Here is a 27,212-nt window from a genome sequence, read left to right on the forward strand (position 1 = left end):
TTATAACCTCCCGTAACAGCTTTGCTAATAAAACACTGTTCCTGGCAACTTAACGCCATTTACCAACCACAGCTTTTCAGACAGTATAAGAACTCTAAACACCATGCAAATGATGCAAAGCACCACAGGAAGTGCTAGGGGCAGTATTGTCATTTTGTGCAGCGTCTTTGTTTAAACAATGAAGAACAAACTGACGGTGGTGCAACTTATTTCCAAAGTTTGGGGATATTTCACGCTAAACAAAGTGTCAATCAGGCTAAATGTGTAGTCTGCCACGCAGAGTTGGCATACCACGGCAGCACGACAGTCATGCATGAGCATCTGAAACGAAAGCACCCTGGAGTCATGGTTTCCAGCATTCAAGATGGCACAGTTTGTATTACAGAGTAGTGATGTGCTGTTGTTACCTCTGCCAAAGAGGTTGTGTTTTTACCAGTGTAAAAAAGTTGTGAATAGATTTAAAATTTCAGCAGTTGTTGGAAAAAACTCATTTTGGCCTCTTGTATTACCAATCTCATTCTTTCAGTCCCTACCCACAGCTCTCCAGTGCACTTGACCATAGGTAAGAAGGCCAGAAATATAGATCAATCTGTTAAACAAGAGGTTTGTCTTTCTTCATCATGACGGACCAATGGACAATCCACATCACTGCTATCATCACCAATCTGTTCCATTCTTACCTCATCCATGAACAAGGCCCCGCTGTGTCACAGGGATCTAATTATTTGGGGGAAACGCCAACCATCTCAGACTTGCTTTTTAACCTACATGTTTTCATATGTACCTTTTAACAAAATCAGTTTACATTATTAAATTAAATATCAGACAAACTTACAAACTTCCATTTCCACATACATACATAGTATTTTACATGTAAAAAGACTTGGTTAAGGTTTGAAAACAGCAGTCATTTTGGAATATAAGTTTCGGTCTTGGGCTGTTGAGATATGATATGGACACTGGTTGCAGGACCTCATCGTTATGCCCCTCTACCTTTTGATTGCTTTCAGTGATGACAAGGTTTGTTTTTCTAACACCCCACCACATTCCATCCCACTGCCTCCACCAGGAGCTCTTATTTTACTAGCAGCTATCAGTTCCATGTGTCTTTTCCACCTCTTCAGGCCTTTCCACATTCACATTGTAAATAAGCCACTCAAAATTCCAAATATTTCTTATTCTTTATTCTTCAAGAGAAGAAATAATAAAGAAGCTCGGTAATGGCAATTGAGTGAAATAGCAGCGACAAAATGGCACCTGCATATTTCACAACTGGTGATCTATCAGTCAACGTGTCTTCTCTGATCGGTCGATCATATTTATGTTGGATATGAATATTAAGAAGAATTTAGCTCAGTTCAAAAATATTAAATTCACAAAATCGTTGGATGAAATTTTGTCAGTGGTGTGAATGTTCACATTGATTTGACATTAATTCCATAATAAATATTACCATGTGAATAATTCGTACAGAATATTCGGAGTATGTGTCAAGGCCTTTAGGGTCAACCCTAAACATAATAGTCCCTCACCTCCACATGTCCTCCACGTTCCAGTGCACATGTTGCCAACATTAGGGCAAGAAAGGGCAGAATGTGTCAGACTATCAGGGAAGTCAATTGTAGATCAAACAGTTTGACATTGGCTGGGAAGATTTTGCAAATTCATGGACACAACAAGACTTTTTTTTATGCAAAAGAGATACTCTTAAAAAGTACCAAGCAGATCCATCCATCCATCCATCCATTTTAATGCAAACTCCACACAGAAAGGCCACCGTTCAAACTGCCCCCTTGCTGAGGCTCAAACCAGCAACCTTGTTGCTGGAAGCCACAATTCTAAGCACAACACCACTGTGGACCATGCAGATGGTTTCCAAAAAACTTACCAAAACTTGTGTTGAGCAAATCTATGAATGTCCTCCTGAATTTAAAGCACTTCATGCCCAAGATGATGTCTTCTGTCTTGTATCTATAACCTTGTCCTCCCCTTTTTTCTTTCCTTCATGGATGTGATATTTGAGGTGTGCCATGCAGTCACTAAGTGGGTTGGAAATAATCATGTTATACCACTGAATGGCTAAGCTGCATCAAAAGATTGTGGTTTGTCTCTTGCTACATACAAATGCACACATGCACCCCCCTGAAACACACACACATATGCACACACACACCCTTGAACAGCTGCTAGATGTTAAGATATTAACCAACCAACAACATGAAAAGACAGAAAAGCAAATGGAGATCACATTTATGACAAAAAAGAAATATATATATATATATATATATATATATATATATATATATATATATATATATATATATATATATATATATATATATATATGTATATATATATATATATATATATATATATATATATATATATATATATATATATATATATATAAATAAATAAATAAATAAATAAATAAATATATACATATATATATATATATGTGTATATATATATATATATATATATATATATATATATATATATATATATATATATATATATATATATATATATATGTATATATTTATTTATTTATTTTATTTTTTTCTGTTTTTTATATCTGATCATGGCAAAAATGAATGTTCTTTTATGGTTGTTTACAATATTTTCCTAATTATGAAGTCATAAACAGACATCCAAACAACAACATCCAAAATCCCATCTGTAAAATCTCTTTGTCTGTAATTTGTGGACAAAATGCTTAAAAAACCTTCAACCTGGCTTCATTCGTGCTCCAATTTTTTTTTCCAATAAATAACACAAATTCGTGTATTTTTGGTTATACAGTATCTTATTTGCATATTTAAACATTACATTTCAGAAAATCTGCAACACAAAACAATCTTAAATCTGAGGAATAAATCAGAAAGTTTTCTGGTGATACCAGTTAATTTAACCCTTTTCACCTGCAGTGTGTCTCACCTCCAGACTCAAAAGAATAAATTATGTTCTTGCTTTGCTGTGTGATTGATTGAGCAAGTACATTCCCCATTCATGATGCCTGAAGGTTTATTCACAAGGAAAATTATTGCGACACTCTGAAAGCTAAGCTTTCATGACACAACGCTTTCCATTTTTTGTCTTCTGTCTCTTTTTATTTCTGTCTTACATTTCTGCCTGTGTTGGCATATTTTTAGTAATTTTTTGGCATATTAACTTGTAATGGCTTTTTGACATTCACAGACATGTCTTGTTGTCTTAAATAAAACATTAAAAGGTCCGGGTTTAATTGGAAGTATCCATGAAGAGGAACAGACGGAAATGGAAATGAAATGCCTGTGAATATAACCTTAATCTGTTGAAGTTGACTGTGTCTGGTCTGAATTGCCTGTTGTTTAAATAAAAGGTGAGAAACATATGTAAAAACTGAGAAACAGGTTGTAAAACTGGATAGAAAGTGAGAATAAAAAAAAGAAAACAAAACAGTTTGTGCTTAAACAGCAAGAAGTGGACATAAAGCACGGAAAGACTGAATCAAATGGAGTTAGAATATCTTGCTTGTGTTCCAAAACTCATTTAATTTCCTTTTACTGCCCTTATCAATATGAAATGTATGAATGCGTGCAAGAAAAGTTCATATGTGTGTTTATGAAAACTACTCAAATTATTAATGTGTTTTTCTCTCTCCTATTTCCATTTGTCTCTTTTCTCTCCTCAACTTCAACTTTGTCCTCTTTTTCACCGCTGCCTCCCATCCATCCGACTGGTGCCCTGCCGTTGCCACAGGCGTTGTGCCCTATGGGGGTGGGGTTCTGTGATGGTAACCATGGTCCCCGGCAGCCGCTATGTATGCAGCGCTCATGCAAGAGAAGATGATTCTACCAATGACCGTGAGGAGCGAATTTTAGCTGTCCTGGGTATCATTGGAACCATTCTCAATCTTTTGGTGGTCATTTTTGTCTACATCTACACATCCGTCACCTAAGGTTTTCTACAACACTAAAAATTGTCAACTTTTTCTCAGAGAGACAACTTTCCCTTTAAGGATTTGGATCATTTAAGTGCTTTGATCATTGACAAATATGACATTTGTCTATGCCGGCATTACTGCCACTCTGGTACCTAAAATGTCGAACAGAAGCACAAGTAGAATCATCAAAACACTGCTCAAATGAAATGGTCTTCACATTTTTCAACTTGTGTCTATATTTCAAATGCTGCTGACTGCTAACAGTTATTGATTTGCTTTCATATCCACAGTTCTTCTCAGACAGCTCACAAGGAAAACAAGGTTCCTTAAAAGTAATAGTGGCCATATTTGACAGATTTCTATCCTTTGTGATACTACATGATTTCAGCTTAGAGTAACTATTACTGCCATTTATACTGATCTAAGTGGTTGGAAAATAACAGATGTTTGGAGCCGTTTTGAGTAAATTTGCAAAGTACAGTACTAAACCCATCACCCTGCACCAAAAGGGTCAAGTATTACAGCACAACTAGCAACAATGGCCTAATGACTGCCTATAAAACTTGATCATATACAGATAATCATTGTTAAATATTAGCTTTTGTACTTTTTTCCCATTTTGTACATGGAACTAATGTGTCCACATCTGAGCACACCAGAGGAGAGATTCCTGGCTGTGCTCGGAGTCATCGGCATTGTACTTAACCTCCTGCTGCTTGTCTTTGTCTATATATACACCTCCATCTGATGGAGCTGCTTAATCACAATTAAGCCCTTCATCACTCAGAAAGTTGTCAGATACCTACCAGCTTCTACATAACTGCCCAGTATGCCAGTCATTATCTCAAACTTTATGGTGGTTTGCTACATGTACATATGGACTCATTATGGTAGTGATAGCTCATATCAAGTTTACACTGTAAGCTAAACTAGCAGGCAACGGTGCCTGATATCACACCAGTAATGTGAAGATGGTCGATGAGTTTGAAGATAAGTCAGTGATATTCAGAGCTGGCAGGAACACACTTTCCATAATAAACTTCTGTGTATACATTTGTGAGATACTGGTTTTATAATATGCCAGCTGGTATGATACTGGTTTTATAATATGCTGCAGTGCTCCATGTTGAGAGTACTGCAGCATAGTAAAAAAAAAAAAACACCTTGACCAAAATAACTAAAGTAAATGCTGTGGTCTTTGTTGGGATCATGTTTATTCTTTATGCTTGATACTAAAAACACAGAAACATGAAGCTGGAGGGTTCGGATAGTTCAGCCTGTGCAGAGTCTCTGTGCAACAGTAAAGATCTTTCTGTGTATAGTTGCTGCTGCAGAGTGATGACGTATTTTCTGGTGTCATGTTTCTTTGATTGGATGTGGGAGCTAGGCACAGAGCAGCATCAGAGAGAGCAAAGCTTAAAACTAAGACAATGTCATGCAGATGGAGAAGGTGCATTTTGCATGAGCAAGCCAAACAGCTGTGACAAAGAGATCAAAGAGGAATGGTGTGCATCGTCAGTAAAAGCAGGACAGAAGAACTTTCCTGAGATCCCCGCCATCTGTCTCGAAACTCGCAAGGGTGCAAAGAACTCCCTGCAGTTTGATTACAGCATGTCCACTGAAACTGCATGCCAATATGGATACAATTTTAGGTTTAAGCACTCTGTTTCTAATGGAGAAGCAAATCCACACACAGCTGATGTGCAAGCAGGAAGGACTGGGCTAAATCTGCACCTTATTCTCATCATTCTCTTCTCCACCAACAAGCTAACACCAGAGAAGACATAGTAGCACATAAGTGTCTGCTGCCATTTTACTTACTATAACAGTGGGATGGCTTGAAAACAAGCAGAAACACTGCTCACTTAACCCTCTCCAGCTTTACATGTTGGCCAGTGCGGGAAAGTGTTTTGATAATTATTGTATTTCAAGTCTTGTTAGATTGTGTGTTTATGTTCTTAAGTTTTTGCAAGAATTTATCATTGAATTATTGGTTTGCAAGCAAGTATGAAATGTAACAATTACTTTGGAAAATGTTTAGTTGAACTCAGTTTTTCTGTTTCTTTTTTTTTTATTATTGGCAACAGTTCAGGCAAGTATACCTATGGCTGTGGAATCATGCATTTATAGTATTAGTTACCAGCTAAAAAGAGTATTTGTTGCTTTTATAGGGTTGAAATCAGCAAGAATAATTTATCATAGAAATTTTCCATTGCTCCCCTTAAATTAGTTACAATAGAGAACCTTGAAAATTCTCTCAGAAACTGCACTTGCATTTCCCAAAATCCTCTCCAAATGTTGATTTAATCTCACCTAACAAGAATCTGTTTACTGTCCTGCATTCATTTCACTCATTTTGTTTTTTAAATTTGTTCTCTGGGCTTAAAACTTAAATTTGTCCCTGCAATGACAGGATGAAAACACTCACACCGGGTGCTTTCATCTCCTATCATGAGCTTAATTTAATACCACCCTTCAGGATGCATCAGGTGAAGGAATCATTAGGATGTGATTGGAGGTAGATTCAACTTTCACTTTTACTTCCCATCACACTGAATTAAATTTACAGGAGATGGTTGAGGTCAATTCATTTCAAGAGTGCAACAAACTGAGTGAACCACTTTTAGTGTGTCGCACACCTGTGATCAGACTGTCTTGCAGTGATGGAGGAACCCACCCACAAGCACTTTGATTTATTAATATGCTCTACAAATTGTTATTTTCTAAAATAAATATATACCACCTTACCCATTTATAAATTTCTTCTTTCATATTAAAAATCTCTTTTCCAAGAGTGACCTTGCCAATAAAAACGCATTTAGGTTAAATGTTTACCAGTGTTTCTTATTAATAACCATTGCAAGTGTTGTTGTTTGATTGAGTGTCACTAAACATATGTTCATAGTTGGTTAATTATCTAATCATGCTTTAAAGTTCATTTAGAAGACAGACATAGCAGCTGTTGAGTTACTTGTTTATCCTTTGTTATAGAGCTGACTTTTACAAAGGTCACAAACCCATCTAAAAATAACGACTAAGTGTCACCACAACAGATTTCGGGTTAACTAAATGTTCGTCCGTAATGTTCGACGTAAAAAGAATTAATATGTTTGCCCACTATTGGGCAAACATATTAATCCTGTTTTTTGGAATCGAATCTTTTAAAATACCATTATAATGTACAATTAGCCTATATGGACTGACACACAACAAAAGTAGTTTGTTTACAAATTTGGAACTGCTGTTGGCTCGCCATGCCAGAATTTTTTTTTTCTTTTTGGCCAAAAAAATGAAGCACAATCACACCGGGCACAAGGAAACCAAGAAGATGAGCCATTGATGAGATTATATAATATGCGACTAATTTACTATTTTTAGTTTATTAAATGAAAAACATGGACTTAAAGAAATTAAGAAGCATTGAATTTATATTGAATATACATTCTCCCCATTTGGTCATGGTAAAGTAGCTTTCTTGCATTTATGGCAGCACGGCTCCATCCAGAGGAAGAAGACATGAAAGATGCTGATTATTTTTTTTGTGTGTGTGTGTGTGTGTGTGTGTGTGTGTGTGTGTGTGAGTGCGTGCTGCGTGTTGTCCACAAAATAAAAAATCTTGTTCACTTTCCAAACCCCTTTTTTGTTCATTCTTTGGAAACATGACCAGGAATTCAAAAGCAAGTTTCAAATTGAGGAAAGATTTTTATGACATGATGACCTAATGACAGAAACTGCTGCTGGTCTTGCAAACTCAAGATTTGGGGTGTAAAATGTACCCAAAAACTAATCGTTGTTCGTGTTTTGTTATTTTGGCATTACAACTTATGCTGTCAAGACAAAAAAATCAAAAGGGTTGCCAGACTTTGCCCATTATGTTGTTGTTTTTTTTTGTGAAGATGATTAAGAAAAAGTTTGATTCTTTGAGATTATTTAAAGTACCTTTTAAAAATCTGATGAACTTTTGTGCTCGATTTATTTATTAATACATGGTGTAGTTATAGAAATGTCAATAAAAATCCAACTTGCTTCTAACAAATGTGTCCTATTGTGTAGTTGTTTTTTGGTGAATTTCAGACACTGGATAATTATGGCACTATCATCTATCTAGTTCTATTTTTTTTATTATTATTTCTGATCCTGCTCAGGAGAGGAGTCTGGATAATATGAGAGTTTAAACATAAAATGTTGTGCTCTGTGTTTAAAGTGACTTCACATGTTATAAACATTAATATTAATTTTGAAGTCTATTTGGAAGATTTTGTGTGAAATGTGGCCAAAAATCATCCAGAAAAGATGAAGAGAGGGAAATGACTGATAAAGCAGGGATCATTTTTCTTGTTAGTTTGAGGAAACAAATTAATATTTTCTGTTTAGGAAGACAAAAAATAATTCTTATTTTTTTCCCCATTCACATTTTACAAGGAATCATTTTTTTATTTTTGATGTGACTGTTTTTTTAAAATTACTATTTTTAAACAAAACACTTTAAAACTTATTAACTTTATAGACATTTGGGTTTAACATTACTGCTGATTTAGCTAAGCTAGCACAAAAAATGCACAGACTTGAGCATGAATTCATCCTCTTCTGTTCTATTCCTACTTATCAACCACAAAAAGTGCTGCAAAAATGTAAAAATGATCTACAGATTTCACTGCAATAAAGAGATATGAATAATCTTTCTAACTCACTTCTTTCGATCAAAGCAGATTGTTTTTTATAGCTTTTGCTTCCATCCTTTTAAAAGGAATGCAAAACACCAACAACAGCACAAACACAGCTAAGAGCAAACCCACACATTTGACTGGCTGACATATGTCAGAGATTGCCCCCCCCACCTATCCCCAGTAACAGAAACATGCCCCAGCATGTAGACGCACACTAACAAAGCACCTATGTGAAAAGATGCAGTTATAACTGATGTGTTAATCTGTAGTTAACAAAATGTTGCATCATCCATAGGGCATCAACTGAAAATCCTTCAAGTGAGGCAAGGTAAGTTAGATTGTGTGGCACATTTTATACACAAAATAATTCACTGCTTTAAATAAAAACAGCAGGACTTTGAAAATGTGCGTGGCACAGAGGAGGCAGAAGTCATGGAGAGAAAGGTGGGTAACTGATTATTTCCTGGCTTGTGACAACGATTCTCTGGAGTGTTTCTGTCAGCTGAAGAGCAGCTGGTGAGCCATGCAAAGCCTTCTCTGAAAAGTACATTGTCAGCCTTTAAACGTCATCCCTGACTGCTTTTTCACCTCCCTTTGAGAAGAAGCTCACCACAGATGAATTGTCTGCAAACCTGAATGTAGCATTGCAGGAGAAGGTGGAAGTGCAGTGATGTGTGTGGGGCACCAGCCTTGTAGGGAACCAGTGCTTCGTCAGAGACAAAATGGGAAGTTATTTATCGAACAACAATAGGTTACATGCAAAGCCCAATTGTCAGGTGGTTATTCTTGGAATGGTATTGTTGATAGATTGGGTCTGTTTGAACATAATGAAAGCATATATTAACAAAAATAGCAATAAATATAAACCAAAAAAGAAAAACACAAAAGTTATAAAAGGAAAATGTTTTATCCTTTCACCATAATGAACATCATCACTAACAAGTGGCATTACATGTTATAAATAAACAAAAGCAATATTAATACTCAGTATTTAAAATCTATATCTCAATGATTCCAATTTTCATTCTGGAGGTAAATAGTAATCATGATTGTACCAACAACAATAATGGTAATAATAATAATAATGATACCAAAATAACAAATAGTAAGGTCATATTCTCTAATTATGTTTAGAATTTATATGTTTGCAATAATTACAAAGTTAGACTTATGCAGTAATAATACCATCATAATTACATCATCATCACTAATATAGTAATGATGATAACAACTTTATATAATATCTGTTCATTCCATACTATTTCCATACTGTTCAAGAAATGTTTTTATATATTTCATGAGTTCTTCCTGCAGCCTGTTCCACAGTTAGACCTCACAAACAGACAAACTTTTCCTTCTTGTCCTCAACAAGTGCAACGACCTTCTGTTAAAGTCTGACTGAAAATCACAATAAGCTTTCCAACATAACTACTCTGGCGTTCAATATGTTCATTTTAATCAATGAGATTCAATGTAATTACTTAGTGTCCTTGTTCCCTTTAACTCTACTGGGTTTTCTTGTCTTCTTGTTTATCATTCTGGTTGGTCAAAGCCATTCATCCCATTTCCATGTTCTCTTGAAAGCAGCACAAAACAAGGTTATCACCCACAGTGGAGCTCTTCTGTTGCTTTTGCAGACCTGGGCTGTTGTGTGTAGCCATGCTCACCCAGCCATATAAACTAACAGTCTGTCCTCAGGCGCCCCATGAGACTACCACTGACCTGGCTAATATGGGTGCTGCCCCCTCTGCGCGTACACGCACACACACTCACACACACACACACACACACACACACACACACACACACACACACACACACACACACACACAAACCCACACCCATCAGCCTATGGTCTCATATAAAAATCTCACAACATAATCTAATGTGATTTAATTTTATCTTTTACCCACTGTTTCTGCCTAGTCTGGCCTGCTGCTCTCTGTACCACAAACATTTAAGCTCTCTCCTCTGTGCCCTGGTGCACTGTGTCCCTATTTTAGTCTTTACTTTGTTTGCCAGTTCAAGCATGAACTTCATCCTTCACTGTGAACCTCAAGCCACTGTCACTGAAACAAGAAAAGATGTTTTATTTAAACAATAATGTGATGTCCTACTTGCCTGTTGAGTGTTAACAGTTCACCTGGAAGTGTATCTAGCCTTGAAGGAAAATACACACTGTACCATGTAGGAGTTTTTTTAAGCTGCTTGTACCTTGCTGCTAGAATGTGTTTTGCATTTCAATTTCAAATTGGAAGGCATTTCAGACTGGGTTAGATCAGAGAACTAACAAAACAAGCAAATAGAGAGGCGGATTACGAATATGTTAAATGTATCAAATTCAGTGGTTTCATTGAATTTCATAGACTTCAGCCTCTTCGGCCTCTTTAATTTTATTTTATTATGGAGGCCCATAGTCCTCTGTCCTGCCACAAAACATACAATCTTTTCCATAACTGTTATGTTGCTGTTAAGTTATATATATATATATATATATATATATATATATATATATATATGTGTGTGTGTGTGTGTGTGTGTTTTTGTTTATTTCTTTTTTTAACGTGGAGAGACACATCTGCGAAGCCATTACCAAGATGAAGATGCCTTCTCCACAGCGGCTTTAGAGCCTGTGATGTATATTTGGGTTGTTTCTGTTCTATACAGTTCTGTGAGTTAACCACAAAAATAGCTTCATCTAAACCTTTAAATTGTGTTTTTGACCCAAATGCAGACTCCACTATTTGTTCTTTCGCTTACAAGTTTTGAGGACTGCTTTCTTTTACCAATTTTTATCTCTCTCTGAGCAGGTCTACCTGGCCATGAGTTATGGTGTTTGTTGATCCCTTTCCCATCCTCTTCACCCTCTATTGGTCGAGGCAGATTTTCCCTTTCCTGAACTGGGTTCAGCTGAAGTTTTTTCCTTCCTGTTAAAAAGGGAGGTTTTTTTTCTCCTTTTCCACTACCTTCTGCTCCATACATGCTTTGAATGGGAGATCAAACCAAAGTCAAGATTCAAATGCAATATTTTGGATTCCTCATATAAGATATTTTATTTTATCAAGTGTCTTGTATGAACTCTGCCATTATAATTTGGACAATTATGTAATTCTTTTCCATTCTCTTGTTTTTTTTTATTTTGAATTATGGTTCCTATTTTCTAGTGTTTTAATGTTTCTGCAAAGCACTGTGAGTCCCCCTGTTGTTGAATTGCACTATACAATTAAACCTGCCTTGCCCAAATGGATCACAATGAACTGACTTGAGCTGATTATGAATGTAAAGTACCTTGAGATGTGAACTGCCACAACTTTTATGAAGTGTTGTTTCACTATACCTAAGATCAGAAGTGAAAACTCACTGTGATATGTTGATCTTCAAAAAATGATCACATCATTCTGCCTTATCCAATCGCTTCACGTTAGTTGACTGACAGATCTCAGGTCAGCTCAAATTTAACACTGCAAAGAGAAAAGGAGGTCACTTTAACTAAAAGAAACTGCACAGATGTCAAATTCCCGTTGTATGATGAGGATAATAAAATATTAATTGTGATAATCTTATATCTGTGCACTAATTTATAATTATTCTTAAGTAGTGAAATTTTGTAAAAGATGGTAAAAGTGCTGAATAATGAAGCTGGTGTTACCAGCAAGGGTAAAAGTGTGATTTATTTTAGAAGAGGGGTGGTCTCTCATCTTTCAAAATTGTGAAAGGTGTGCCATTTCTCTGTGTGCTTTTTGCTCTTTGCTCTTTGATGTAATTTACACATCAGTCATTCTAGATCCAGCTGTTAGTGTGTAAAGCTAATACGTATAAAATCTTTCCGTAATTGTCCTCCTATCTGTCATTCTATATCAGGGATGTTTAATTCTTATCCACAAAGGCTGCTGACCTTCAGGTTTTAGGTGTTCGTCTACACCAGCTCACCTTCTATAATTGTAATAAATATCCCAAACAGCTTGCTGTCAAGTTCTGCACAATCCTGTTAATGGCCCATTTGTGCCACGAGAATTTCCATAAACTGCGGCTTTTGCGCTAAACATCGTTCAGTGCAAACACCTGCAACAGCAATTGTAGTTTGTCCATATACTAATGAACAGAAAGCAAACAGAATGCACAAGGGGAAAACTACAAAATAAAACAGGAAACCAGACAGGACACCAAACCAAAACCAAAGCTCACAGTAACACTGTAGAATGCTGCTTATTGATGATATGAGCCACCTGATCTCACTTTAGCTTGGCTCACTCTGCGTGGTCAGGAAATAGCTGTATCAGCTCTAAAAAGCAAGGGTAACCCTAAAGCAGCTCTTCCTTACAAGCTGATATTTTGCTGGTAACAGAACAATCGTGGGAGGCATCATACTGAGAGAATAATCATGTAAATCAAAATAAATTATAAACACTAGAAGTAAACAAAAATTTAAAAATGAGGAAAAACAACAAGGAATAGCTTGAACTCAGAACTCAGAGACATTGTTTTCTTGGTTCCTTTACATGTTACAAGTCCTTGTGCTCCATGAGATCTTCCTGCTTGAGCCTCTCTGACTCTGACTGTCTCAGACAACAGTCTGACTGTGGAAAACATGCTTATTGTAAAACTATTTTCTCTACACACCACAGCTTAGCTTATGCATGCTTCCTTCTTTTGTCAGACTGGTTGGTTTCTTTCAAGATATTTCTGTTGAATTAATTGAGATAGTGTTGTTTTGCTTTATCAGTGATTAGTTTCATGCTGCAGTTTTAATGGTGTTTTCAGTGTTCGCCCTCATTCACTCATTAAACCCCCAGAGCCTGCTGCTCAGTCAGCAGCACAGCTGGGACGGATGCATACAGACTTTACCACACATTAATGTACACACACCTACACACTGAAGAGCAATAAAAGACATATCTGTGAATGCAAAAAACACTTTCTTAAGCTGTTAGATTTGTCCCGTAAAATGAAAATTTTACATTTTCATGTCTCTGCTGTCTCATTATACTATTTGCATCACATCAGAGTCCCTGATTAATTTCACTTCAATGGTTCTGATCACAAACAACACAAACTATATGATGAATAAATTAATTGACCAACAACTTTCATTTATACACATGGTAGCATGCCTGTTATATATAAATATTAACAATTATTTGACAGTGAATATGATACATCTGATATATACATATATATATATATATATATATATATATATATATATATATATATATATATATATATATGGCTTAAGGTGCTAACAAAGTTTAAAAAAGAATACAGGTTCATAAATGCATGAACACATCCCTAATGTGTTCATGACAGTAATGTGTCTGTTTACTGCTTAAATGCTGTACGTGCTGATCGCAACAAGACAGTGGGAAGTGAAAGGGAGGTGGAATTGCAGTGCATGTTAACCTTTGCTACCATCTTGGACATGTCAGTGAAAAGGAGAAGATTTGCAGAGAGAAACTGAGAACTGTTAGCTGTGAGCTTTCAGCCCCCTGCCTCCAGCCTAACAGACCACACACCATTCACACAGCTTTCCTGTCACACCTCCACTCTGTCACCCTGCAGCTCAGTCATGGACCTTAACACAGACTCATCTCAGTCCCCGTCAGAGCACACTGAGACCTCCTCTGCCTTTGCTTCTTGCCCGTCTGTCGCCTGCAGTCAGGTGAAGAAATAACTGGAGAAACTTAACCGGAACAAAGCTGCAGAGCCAGATGGTGTCAGCCCCACGGTTCTGAAAACCTGCTCAGTACAACTATGTCAGATTCAGAACCCGGTGCCCCTAAAATCCCACCTGAAACAAAAGCCCACAGACCAGTCCTTGAGAGACTGATATTGGCTAACAGATATGTAGGTGAACACCTTTCAGGACACAGTTTGCTTATTGTAGTGGGATTGGGGTTGAAGTCACTATTATCTCCCCTCTTCAGAGAATCCTCTCATCTGGGCGGGTCATCAAGATGCATCCAGATGTTGCAAATCTTCTTTAAGTCTGTTTTGAAAAGTGCAATCAGCTTTTTCCATCTGTTGGAGCAGTAGTGTCACAGTCAGACTTAAAAAGACTGAACAAACTGATCTATAAGGCTGGTTATGTGCTGGGGATAACTCACAGCCGCTGTGGCTGATTGTCCAGATAAGAATGCTGCTGAAGATAAAGGAGGATTCTTTGCAATGAAACACAGCACACACACACACACAATGAAAACACACCAGAGAGTGTTCAGGGTAAGGCTCATCATGTCCACTGCAAACAGAAAAGTACTAGAGATCATTCCTGCCAGCAGCTATCGTCCTACAGAACAAGGCAATATCATCTTTTACATTTTTTTTTTTTTAATCAAAAAGGGGAAAAAAAAAAAACAACTACTACCAAATTTTAATTTCCCTCTGGGATTTATGAAGTATTTTTTAACTTCATTTCATTTTTCTTCTCATTTTATTTCCACTTGCTCACACAACTCATCTACTAGTAATAATTATATGTGCATTTGTGACGCTGAAAGCCCTCTCAATTCCTTCTGCAACTTTCCCCACTGGACACACACTCACAGACACATCAACACTTAAGCCAACTATACATGACCTGGCACAGAAATTGTGGCTGGGCAGCTGAGCAGCTTCTTGGCCTTGTGTGCTATTCTGTGTAAAGGCAGAATAATACCAACCAGCATCCCTTTATACTCGCATTTTTTACAGACCCGTGAGCCTCCATAGCCTGGAGAGAAGAGCACACAGAAGGAAATACTATGAGTACATGAGGACTTGGCAGCTATCATCTTTAGGAATATTTGGAATCTAATTTCTTTGAAACAAGCCAAATCAAGGCTAAAAGTTGCTTTTACTGCTTTGGACTATGAAATGTTTGGAAGCTTTTAAACAAAATCCACAATGGAGCTGAGAAGGGACACAAGAAGGAGAAACACCACAAAGGTAAACTGAAGTATATGAAATTTCACCATAATTTTTTTTGTCTTTATCTTCAACTGTCACTATTTGTGGGACAGTGTTGGAAAACAATGAGTAAAAAAAGTATTTAAAAAAAGAAAATAATAAGTACAGATAAGGTTGTAGTTGAAAATGCAATTTTCATATTGCACTGGTTATGACACACGGTACCTTACGGTGCACAAATCTGTGTGTAGAGTTTTTTTAAACATACTTACAACTAATTACAAATGACATAATAAAAAATAACTAATATGCCAATGAAATAACTAAATTATTATTACTGTTCAGCGTGTCCCCTGCCTCTTACCCAATCGTTGCTGGGAGAGGCACCAGCACCCCGTGACCCTACCCTGAAGTAGACAGGTACAATAGATGAATAGATTTTATACTTAATGTTGTATGAGACTTTTTTTTCACACACTTAAGCCAACAGTGTGCAGATTAATTGTTAATAATCAAAGACAGGAAAATATGTTTGGAAGAAAGAGAGAATGGAAATTTTGTGGTCTGCTGTCAGACTGTAGTCGTACGTGTGTTAATGGTGCCACCATGTGGCTAAATTATGTAACTACGCCTAACTGGTTTGAATTAACTCTGTTCAGCACGTTGAACTCTTTTCTGTTCATCTTTCTGTTTCAGATGGCAAATCCTCAGTGTGAACATGCCAAATTGGTGAGATGGAAAGTTGACCCGGATCACCTCCTTGGGATTGTGGGTATTGTGGGCACAATTCTCAACCTGCTGGTGGTGGTGTTAGTCTACATTTACACCCCTGTGTAAGAAATGGAAACATGGATTGTTGCATTACTGTTGTATTTAAGAGTAATTTGTTCTTTGCAGTTTTATGTTTCAAATAAAAACTATGATCTGCTGTTGTCAGACAAATGGTCACTTTTCTGATCTTTCTATTTGTGTTTGCAAATGTTTTGGTCATGATGACAACCTTTATTGTGAATTTAGTGATTTGACAAATATAAAATGTGACATTCTCTCTGCTGTGTTTGCATTAGTACTGTATGCCATGAGGTATGCCAGTCCAGATCTTTACCCTTATTTTCATGGATATCTCCCCCAGTTGCTGTAATTTTGTACAGACTTAAAATTGTATTTATATTTGTAACCTTTTCTGTTTCTCCACATATTTTCTCCGCATTCATTTCCAATCGAAACCTCTTCATGAGGGATCCATAAGGTAAGCAAACATGGGATTCTGATAATCAATAATACAACAATGGAAACTTAAGTATATCATATAGGATATTATAGGCTCAAGAGTTTGAGAGCACTGCAGCAGTTAAAAGGAAAACAAAAGGCAAGAGTAAACACCAACAAAGCTGCAATCAGACTTCAGAGACCAGCAAAAATCTATAATCCATAATTACCTTGACTTAATAACTTCAAAGGAAAATAATAATATATTAGCAAAAAGCCTTCAGAAGTGTACTTTCTCGAACATAATGGAAGGTTAGAATAGGACTTTTAAAAATCAATGTTTATTGAGCATTAATAAAATACATTCATATTTAAAGTGAACAGTTGGAGAATGAAACAAACGCACGAGATGACAGAACATGAATGTTTTAACCTGACTCCATGCAAAACTCCCGCAAAACTCCAGTAACATGCACAAACACCTGCTGATAAATACATAAGTGTCTGTGAAATAAACATGTTCTAAGTAGCGTTCTATTTGTTTCCATTTTTAAAATAGTAAAGTTGTTTTATTTTATCCTTCTCTTATTAAATTATCTTAAATCATAATGTTACATTTGTTTAAATAAATGATGTATTTTTTAAGGTACTGGAGTGGTATCATTACAGGGATTATCAATGTTAATATCAGGCAGTATTTGGCAGCTGGTAATGATGTCGATCTTCTCAGATACAGCCTTCAGATCATCCAGGATTAATCTGATACTGTGGGACGCGTTTATGATGGCACTCTGGGATGTATTCAGCTGAGACGTTGCACTCCGCACCTTTGCACAAACAGAGACAAACAAGAACAACGTGAAACTTCTAATATAAAAGTAAAACTGCTTTTTCACTAACACAATTTCTAGATATAAAACAGCTAGAAAATGAATTTGCTGCCTGCTTTAGTAGTGTTGCAGGGCATTTTTCAGTCTAATATTGTATGCTAAATACACTGAACGTCACAGGCTTTGTCACCAGCACAACATACCTCTCTGCTGGCGCCGCCATAAACCTGCCGTACCATTTGTCCTACGTCAGAATACAACCGGCTGTTGGACTCCTGCAGCTTCTGCTGTAAAAGGGTGTCCCCTGTAAACAAGTAAACTTGACATGTTACCAATTTGGTTTAAAAAAAACAAAAAAAAAAACAGTCAACTCTGTCCCAGCATTTCTGGCCTTAACATTTTGTGAGACAGATTGTTAAAAAAAGCACGCCTGAACTTTGGCAGACTTTCCTCAGTCACCTGCTAAAGTCAGCTAATTCTGGATCCATCTTGAATTCTACGTGAACTCTGAGCTCTACTGCCAGTGAAAGTCACTCTGCTGTTGACTCTTATCTCTGGATTTGTCCCCTTTTTTCTTTTCTTCTCTTTCTTTGATTTGATTTGCTGAATCAGCCATGATGACCGTTCTGAATGGCCAGTGTTCAGCTTCCAGTGTCTGATATGGTGCATGTCATGTGAAACAGTATTCTGGAAGAAGAAGTTGTGAAGTGCTGTTTCTCAGCCTCGAGGTGTTCCCAGGCAATGGTGGTTTAAGTAATGTATGTAATAAATGTCAATGTACCATCAAAACAAGTCTGAAGCACATATATGTTTATGGTCAGAAAGTTACATAGTGCTACTGTAAAGGAAAATGTCCACATATTGCTATTGAGAATAGCAAATGTGGATAACTGAACGGAGCTGATTTCAGCCAACAGTGAAGACTCTCATCATTGAACCTGCTGAATAAAAGTGCTCCATCACACACTAAAGTCTGGATGAAATCAAAATTGATATTTAAGTATTACTTTCTCATCCATATCACAGATATGCCCCTATCTGGCATTAACTTCATTTTATCTTTTTCTGTAATGAAATTTTCATATTCCACCTGAGGTACGCATATGTTTTCTTATCCAATAAACTGCTCTCTTAAATTTTTAATATAACACAGAGTTGATGTAAACTGGAGCAGGGTGCCTGCTTGAAACTAATTTTTATAGGGAAGGCCAGCTCCTCCAGCTGCAGTTTCTATATGAAAAATGTATACTGGCCTTCTGCTTAGTATTGCATGAGACCTAGCAGTCCTCACCGTGTGGTTTGTGTGAAGGGCTTGGCCTGTCTTCCACTATGGATTGTATGTCAGGATGGTCTCTGACTACTATAAGCGGGGGAAGGTCTCTCTTCAGTATCTGAGTGTTCTCCTGGCTCAGTGTAGATGTTTGGAGTGCCTGCTCCGGCTCACCCTCACTGTCCGTCTCAGAGGCTTCTCCTGGAACCTGAAAACATTCATGAATATATTAGGAGAGGCAAGGCAAGTTTATACAACACAATTCACCAAGAGTAATACAAAGTGCTTTACAGATACAATAAAACATTAGAAAATAAGAAGCATAATTTAAAATAAAAAACAAGAAAGCAAGAAAAAGGAAATAACATTAAATAAAGACTATTAAAATTATGATCAATTCCAGCTTTAAAGAAAACCTGCAGATTTGGACTTAAAATGAATTTAAGAAAGTTTGAATAAAAACTACTGAAGTGCAGCAGAGAACAGGTGGGTCTTTAACTTCGACTTAAAGCTGGGGTAGGTAATGTTGGGGAGCTAGATCAGAAGGTGGCACCCTGTCTTGGCTCCTCCACTTCTGGTTTTCCTCCTTGTCTGATCCAAGGGTTTTTTCTTACCTCCGCCAAGGAGGCTACGTAGTTACCGGCGTTTATCTGTTTGTGTTCAAGATAACTCAAAAAGTTAAGGATGGATTTTAAGGAAATTTTTGCGAGTTGTTGGAAATGTGAAAAGGAAGAACAGATTTAATTTTGGTGGTGATCCGGATCACCGTTTGGATCCAGGAATTTTTTTATATGCCGTGATGGAGGTTTGCGCTCTCCAAGTGCTTTTCGAGTTTGCATCTTTTTCCACCAACAATTTTCTCTTTCTCAGCTGTTTAGTGTGAGGCGGCGAATAAACCGAGCCGGGGAAAGCCTTCCTGCATTTTCTCAGCCATTAAGAAGCTTATATATAATAAATGAACAACTTCAAGATTACAGATTTACAGTGAACTGAGGGGTCTAACTATATTTATCATTGTTCATGATTACAAAATGCACAGAGTACTATCAGAATGAGGAACCACTTCCCCCAGAGTATAAAAAAAAAATATCTCTGCTACCCCAGCTTTAAATAAACAGTGTTTCAGCTGACCTGAGCATTTCTGAGAGCTTGTTCCAGACATGTGGCGCATAGAAGCTGAATGCAGCTTCTCCACATCTCGTTTTGACTCTGGGAAATGATTCAAATAAATCTGATCCAAATGACCTGAGGGCTCTGATGGGTTCTTAATGGGACAGGAGGTCTCTGATGTACTTTGGTCTTAAACCATTCAGAGCTTTGAAGACAAGCAACATCACTTTAAAGTCTATCCTCTGAGTATATAGAATATATCCTCAACAGGATGGGTTCAGTCGTGGCTGTTTAGATCACCCTAAAAAACACAATGAAGCACACAAGCAAGACAACCTTGACTCCAGTTGCCGCAGTTTGAGGAGCAGAAAGTGAAGTGATGTAGACTTCATCGTCAGAGTCTGTCTCGGACGCCTCGCCCTGCACCACTATCGGATACCTGCTAGACATGACTGCAAACACACATACCAACAAAATTACAGCTTTTTAAATACACGCATGAAATGGCTCGGGGTTGGCCAACTCTGATCCTCAAAAGCCGCAGTCCTGCACGTGTTTGAAGTTTCCCTGCTGCAACACGCCTGACTCAAATGACTGGTTAATTAGAGGAGTTTAAAAGTTTGATTTTAAGCTCTCCATGAGTTTGCTGTCGGATGTGTTTTAGGGATGTTGCAACAGGGAAACTCCCCAACCAGAGACTGTGACTGGCCACCCCTGCGACAGCTCAAATGTCTGCTGTAAATAACTGCAACAAGGGGAACCACAACTAACACAGGCGACAAAAACTCATATCATATTTAGCTCTTTGTCCAAGTTAACTCGTTTAAAAATTCACATGTACGTTTTAATAACAAATTTGTGTTAATTATGTAGGGACTTTAGACTCTAAAATAGATATAGAAAGTATCAAACCTCGTCTTTAACGGCATAAACACAAATCACATGAGCAACCAGGAAGACGCGTGTATTTAAACATCCAATCCAATCTTTCAAATAATGTCACGTGAAAATTACGTCTCGTATGACGATTGGCTTCCTGCAACTCGCTCAATCTTGAATGTGTTTGTATGTTACACTGGCGTAGGCTGATATGTAATGCGTTAAGGCGGTATAGCTCAATAAGCATTGTTCTTTATTACTTCTGAACAATATTTTATTCACTGGGTGCATAGAAACATTCCTTGCCCCTTGATAAAGATAAATTAGATGCGTTCTCCCTTTTATCTTTTACAGCTGGAAAACTCTCGACACCGCCCGAATTCATCTAAGTGTGGACTGGTGTGAAAATCGAGTGCGACCTGAGAAGACGGCTACTTCGTTTGCAGTCCATTGACAGGTACGGCTTCTCTAACAGCTTGATTATTACATCACGGTTTAGCATATGTTTAGGATAAGTATGTGATGATTTATCTTTATTATTTTGATATACTGACATAAGGATACGTTTCTGGCCCTTGTTGTTGTGGGCAAATAAAACAAGTTGAATCAGGCTAACCATATTTAGCTAGCTAACTTTCATCAGGAGGACGTGTTTTGTTTTTTTTCTTATTAGATGTTTTAATGGTGTTCTGCAGCCATGGGACATTTGAAGCTGCTTAACATTAGCGTTTAACTGAGTTGTATTTCGCTTTATGTGTTTCAGAATGGCAGACGAGTCCCTGTTTGAATTTCTCCATATGGAGATCGTTTCACATATTTACAAAGAGCAGCAATCCAACAAAGGAGAGATGGGCAGCAAGGTTTGTTCAATGAAAATGGGCTTTAATTACTCATCTTAAAAATAATTTAAAGAACTTTTTTAGAGTCTTTAGCATTGCATATATATATATATATATATATATATATATATATATATATATATATATATATATATATATATATATATATAGACTTACATAGCATAATGACTGCATAAATCACTTGTTACTCCCCACAGGACAAAGCTGTGTGTATTTCAGTCTTGGAAGGCATGGGCTTCCGGGTTGGACAGGGACTTATTGAGAGGTAAATGAGGCATAATGCGCTGGATGGAGATCAGTAAACGTGTTCTTCTGAACTGAAAGTGTCTGGGTTGATGTTTGCAGGTTAACCAAGGACTCTCCCAGTTTTAAGGATGAGTTGGATATAATGAAGTTTGTCTGTAAAGACTTCTGGACAAAGGTGTTCAGGAGGCAAGTGGACAACCTCAGAACAAACCATCAGGTAAAATAGAAATGGAAATGTGTGCCTAAAAATCTTCCTCTTGTAGTTACATTATTAGGATTAAAACACTGCCATTATGCAAAAAAAATTTGACATGGTACTTTTTATTGGACAGCAACTTTTCAAGCAAATAAATAGCAGATAAATAACAGCAAGTAGTCTTGGTTAAAATGTTATAGTTGTCTATTATGTAATGCCCCAGATTAAGGACAATGTGTTGGGGGTTTTTTTGTTGTTGTTTTTTTTTTCCCACCACAGGGTACCTACGTCCTCCAAGATAACAAGTTTGCACTCCTCAGTCAGCTCTCCAATGGAAAACAGTACCTGGATCAGGCTCCAAAGGTGTATAGCAGTCTCTTTCCTGCTCTACTGCTGTTACATGGACATTTAGAAAAAGCAGTAACTTAATGATTTATATTCTTTTAAACTGCCAAAGAAATCATATTTGACATCTTTTCTTTTTGGGTGTTTCTTTTCTTAGTACCTTGCTTTTTCGTGTGGCGTGGTGAGAGGGGCTTTGTCTAACCTTGGTCTGGAGAGTGTGGTGACAGCTGAAGTCTCTGCCATGCCCTCCTGTAAGTGCCAATAGAAACATCAATCCATAATTTCTTTCTGCAGGAAGGAATAAGCGGATGAGATGTTCACTAGCAACCAGCGGTTGCCAAACAACTGTTACTGGTCAGATTTTAGTGGCTGTATGTTTGGTTACCAGTCTTAGTTGGTTACATTTTGAACATTAAAGAAGTCATGAGCCTTTGGGAATGTATATTATTGTGAATATTTTATTAGGAAGTCGTGTATGATCGATGTGCTTTGGGTAATAAGACTTAAAAGTATAAATGCAACCCACTTTATCTTTTTACTTGATAGTTTAATGTTTACTGTTTTTCAATAGGTAAGTTCCAGGTGGTCATCCAGAAGTTGTGACTCGATCCTCTGGTACTAAGGAATCGTGCCGACAGAGGATAGTCCTTGTTCTTCCATCCAGAATGGACACAGAGGGAGATAAACATCACAACTTGGAGAAACGGGACTCCGCTGAATTTTTCTGACCAACTAGTCCTCATGGTGGGTGGTAAAGGGCTGAGCAGCCTTTTAACTATACATGTGGTTTTGTTGATACAGGAAATGGTCTCTTTTTATTTCAGGTTATTGTTCATTTGAGCTGAAAAAATGGACAAAGTTGTCTGCTGTAGTGTGACCTCAGTACAAGTTGGTTAGCCTAGCTGAAAGAATATGTAATGACTGATAGTGGATGTGAATATGATCGCGATTCTGAATGTTAGGTAAAATATGAACAATTGTGTGTTGAAGTTAAAAGTGTGAAGACTGAAAGTGTCGAATGCGTAAAAAAGTGGAAACTAAAAAAGGAAATGCAAAAATGAAGGTGGAAGTTAAAAGGATTGCGAACCAAATTTCACCACCACCACCAACCATAAAAACAGTGGAACAAAATAGAGAAACTTTTTTTTTTTTTTTTTTTTTTGTCTAAATTTTGGAAGAAATTACATTTTGAAACTCGAACTGAACTAGGAAATTTTATGCTGGATTTAGGACTGGTAATGCTACTGCAATTCAACTGTTTACTACAAGGGAATTAATCCTGTTTTTGCTAAAGACAAATTCTGCCAAATAAAGCAACAAACTGGTGCTCCACTAAATGAGCAGCTGCCTTCAACTCCTGCTTCACTCTGCTGTTCATTTAACTGCCTTTTGCAATCGGAGGCACTTTGGTGGTCATTTAAATCTCATGTTAAGGTAGAATGCAGATCTGCAATGTGTCATGGGTACAGAATTTTTATTTAGGAAGTTGTAATAGCAGTTTCCAGATCCAGCTTGTCTACCAATGTGTGAAAGTGAATCCTCTTCATTAGATGGATCACACTGTTCCTCTGAAGCAGTTTCACTTTTCAGAGCGAATCTCCCGACAACACACAACAATCTGGATTTACAGACTATAATCTGTTCAGCAATATGCTTATGTTTTTTATTTATTATTTTTATATTTTGTTCTATGAGCAGATTTATAGTTTAGGATATTATAAGACTTTGAAATGACTTCACGTGGATTTTTGGATTGCATTTCCAAACATCTCACTGAGTGTAAGAATCTTCATAGCGAGTGTTAAATCGTTGAGGATATCTGCAGTAAGTTGTATTTGTTTTCTTGACATGTTTCTGTGAGGAATTAAATGTTTTACCAACCACAAATGCAGGGGTTGACACACCAAGGGTGTGAATTTTAAAGCCACTAGGGGGACACATAAAGCTGTTATTATTTTCTCTGAGGTATAAGTGTGTCATTCTCTGCTTTATTTCAATTAGCGAGTTTGTTTAGCATTGCTTTGTTTGCTTATTTGTTTTTCTGATGTTTCTTTTGTGTATGAAAGACACAACAGTGGTCTTAGAGTTGGTGAAAAAAGAAATCAGGCTTTCCGGTGCCATTTCAAAGGGAAACACTTGAATCCTTGAAGGTTTTGCAGGATTGTACTGATCAGAAACTCTTTAACATCAAAGTTATTTTAAGTCAATGCAGTCAGGTCTGTGATGATAAAATGCATTTACTTCTTGCAATTTCCATTGTCTAATGGGTTTCATTGAACAATGGTAGTATTAATAAGTTTAAATCTTTTTAACTTTGGAATAAAATGAAGCGTGCTCTTTTTCATAGTGAAACCTAGATAGCATGTTACACAAATGTTCAATTTAATTCTTCTTCTTGTCATTTCTTACATTATGTGTTACATTAAATGTGAAGTTGGGCTCCATTTCTCTGCGTGTAAATGGTTTGTGTTTGTAAAAATCCTTCCATACAATTTTCACCACTACATCTATCTCTGCTTCTAGCATGTTCCATGTAACTATAAGTCATCCTCGTGGCCATGACAACATAATGACTGCAGTTCAACAAGGTCATTTTTTTCCTACTTTTTAGCAGGAGAAACTTTAGTTCAGACATTTTAAGCATTTGACAAAAAGCTGTTATCAGTTATCAAGTTGTATTTGTGTGTAAAAGTAAGTGCTGCTGACTAGCCAGCTAATGCACGCTACCTGCAGTACATAGATGTAAGGCTTGGGCAGTTCTGAAGTAAGTCTGTTTTATTTTTGCAACAAAATAAGCAGATATCTTGTCCAAAACATTAGAAGCAGATCAACAGAGGGGTGTATAGTAAGTCTTTATTTCTCCAGTTAACTCGTAGCTGTTTTGATACAGTATTTCTGTAAAGACTGAATTCCTTACAGAAGCTCTGCAGGATTCAAACTTACTTGCATTTTGGGGATTCAGAGTAAGTTTCTATCAACTTGACAAAAGACAATATGCTGGAGTTTCCCAAAGTAATTTATACCTAAGTCTTAAGAATTCGGTTCTTATACATTCAGGCTCTGCAGAAAAAAGTGCTTTAATAAACTGAAGAGAAAAACAAGACGTTGATTGAAACCACAGTTTTTTTGTACACTGACTGATCTGCACACTGTGCTGTTGGATGTGGAGTAGCTGGAACTCTTACAACTATAATAATGCTTAGAAAAAGGAAAACAGTGGGAGAAAGTTCGGCATCTGAACATATGGTGTCTAACCGTAACCCATTCTTTTACCTGTTCTTTGTAGCCCATTTAATACTTGGCCCCAATCCTTTTGAAGAGGATAAAAACGACAAAAAAAAGAGAAAAAAAAAATCAGGAGAGATTAGAGACAAGTCTGGGAGGGGCAAAAGTAGGAAGTAGGCGAAGAGGAAGACTGGGAGATTGAGCATAAAGGAAATGAGAGGAGATAATGAAGAGCTTCTGTAGGAAGCTTTAGAGAGATTAAAAAATAAAAGTTAAGGTTGGTTGTTGAGGGAGGTGGGGTGAGGAGGAAGCAGGGACCGTAAAAGATTAACAAGGTGCCAAAGAAAGTGATGAAACAAGTAAAACAATGAATGAATGTGTACTAAAATTATGCTAATATGATGGAGAGGGGATCCAGACCGTGTGATTCCTGTAACTGACAAAGCATTATGAGCATTTAGCCACCGCTCATTTTATGCAGTTCTGCACATCTTAGCTCCCCTACCTTGTATTACAAAGTCACCAGTGGCACTCACAAAATGGAACAGTGAATGGTGGGAGGGTGGAGAGCAGAAAGGAGGGAGGCTCAAGTGCTCTAAAGGAAAGAAAGGAGGTGTTAGGAGAGAAAAACCAGCTTTTTGAATGAATCAAACTGATGACTTGAAACTATTCAGAAACACTGTCCACGGAGAGGCCAACAGAAATCTTTTGTACTGTGAGAAGCTGAGCAAGACAATTGATGTGGGTTGAATTTCCCCAAGAACTGCTGACAAATTCAATTCACTTTAGTTCAGCCAAACAAACCAGCTGAAATCAGAAAATGATGTTTTTATCAGCTGAGTTATTCTACAGCTGCGATGGAGCTGGATGTACCCTGCCTTTCACCCAGACTGCTGGGACAGACTCCAGCTTCCCCGCAACCCTTCAGTAGACTAAGTGGTTTCAGAAAATGAATGAATGAGTTATTCAACATACAGACATAAGGATGAAAAAATCACAACAGCAATTTCTAAAGATGATTTTCAGCAAACTGGTGACTGAATAATTTGATCTCAATACAAGGATAATTCAAATGAACCTATTTTCAAATATTTTTTCTGATTACTAAGTATTAGTTAGCTAGATTATTCAACAGCGTAACAGAAAACTAGTCCATGTGCCGTTATAAAGGGGAACTGTATTCAGTCTAATTGATAGTTTTATTTGCTGTATTCCAGCTTCTGGTCTACTAGCTGTCAACTCTGCTCATCAGATTTAGATTTATTTTGGGTGCAAAGAAGTGAGCCAGTTTAGACCGAGAACACATTTAGCCACATCTTTTTTGCACCAATGATAGATGGCAACATTTCTGTTAAAACACTAAATCAGGGTTAGAACCCAAAGTGGGTCTATGTCTACTTTTACTAGTTCTGGAAGGTAATATCTTATTATAAAACATCATTAGGAAACAAGGCTTCAAACCAGCCACATAGACACAACAACCCTCATAAAACTGCCTCAACGCAGAACATTTGCCCATTCTCACCCACCGGTCTCATCCATCAATAAAAAAATGGACGTAT

General features: G+C 37.1%; 2 protein-coding genes across 3 annotated transcripts; one reads left to right on the forward strand and one right to left on the reverse strand.

Annotated features, from left to right (window-relative positions):
• Positions 1-17,025: 17,025 nt before the first annotated feature.
• bloc1s3 (biogenesis of lysosomal organelles complex-1, subunit 3) lies at positions 17,026-20,851 on the reverse strand. Its single transcript, XM_079246606.1, has 5 exons — positions 20,812-20,851; positions 20,236-20,351; positions 18,811-18,997; positions 17,723-17,823; positions 17,026-17,516 (listed from the first exon to the last, which is right to left on the reverse strand). Exons 2-5 carry the CDS (start codon positions 20,347-20,349, stop codon positions 17,331-17,333), a joined length of 588 nt encoding a protein of 195 aa, XP_079102732.1. The 5' UTR covers positions 20,350-20,351; positions 20,812-20,851; the 3' UTR covers positions 17,026-17,330.
• Positions 20,852-21,095: 244 nt separating this feature from the next.
• Positions 21,096-24,859, forward strand: trappc6bl (trafficking protein particle complex subunit 6B, like). Of its 2 annotated transcripts, none has more exons than XM_079246910.1 (7): positions 21,096-21,235; positions 21,542-21,638; positions 21,836-21,903; positions 21,984-22,101; positions 22,360-22,443; positions 22,583-22,676; positions 22,997-24,859. In XM_079246910.1, the coding sequence occupies exons 2-7, from the start codon at positions 21,543-21,545 to the stop codon at positions 23,026-23,028; spliced, it is 492 nt and encodes a 163-aa protein (XP_079103036.1). In that variant the 5' UTR covers positions 21,096-21,235; position 21,542; the 3' UTR covers positions 23,029-24,859. The 2 variants fall into 2 exon arrangements, with proteins under 2 accessions (XP_079103036.1, XP_079103037.1); XM_079246911.1 differs by lacking the exon at positions 21,096-21,235 and adding an exon at positions 21,274-21,293.
• The last annotated feature ends 2,353 nt before the right edge of the window (positions 24,860-27,212 follow it).

Source organism: Telmatherina bonti (genome assembly GCF_933228915.1).
Source record: "Telmatherina bonti genome assembly, chromosome: 9".
Lineage (NCBI taxonomy): Eukaryota > Metazoa > Chordata > Actinopteri > Atheriniformes > Telmatherinidae > Telmatherina > Telmatherina bonti.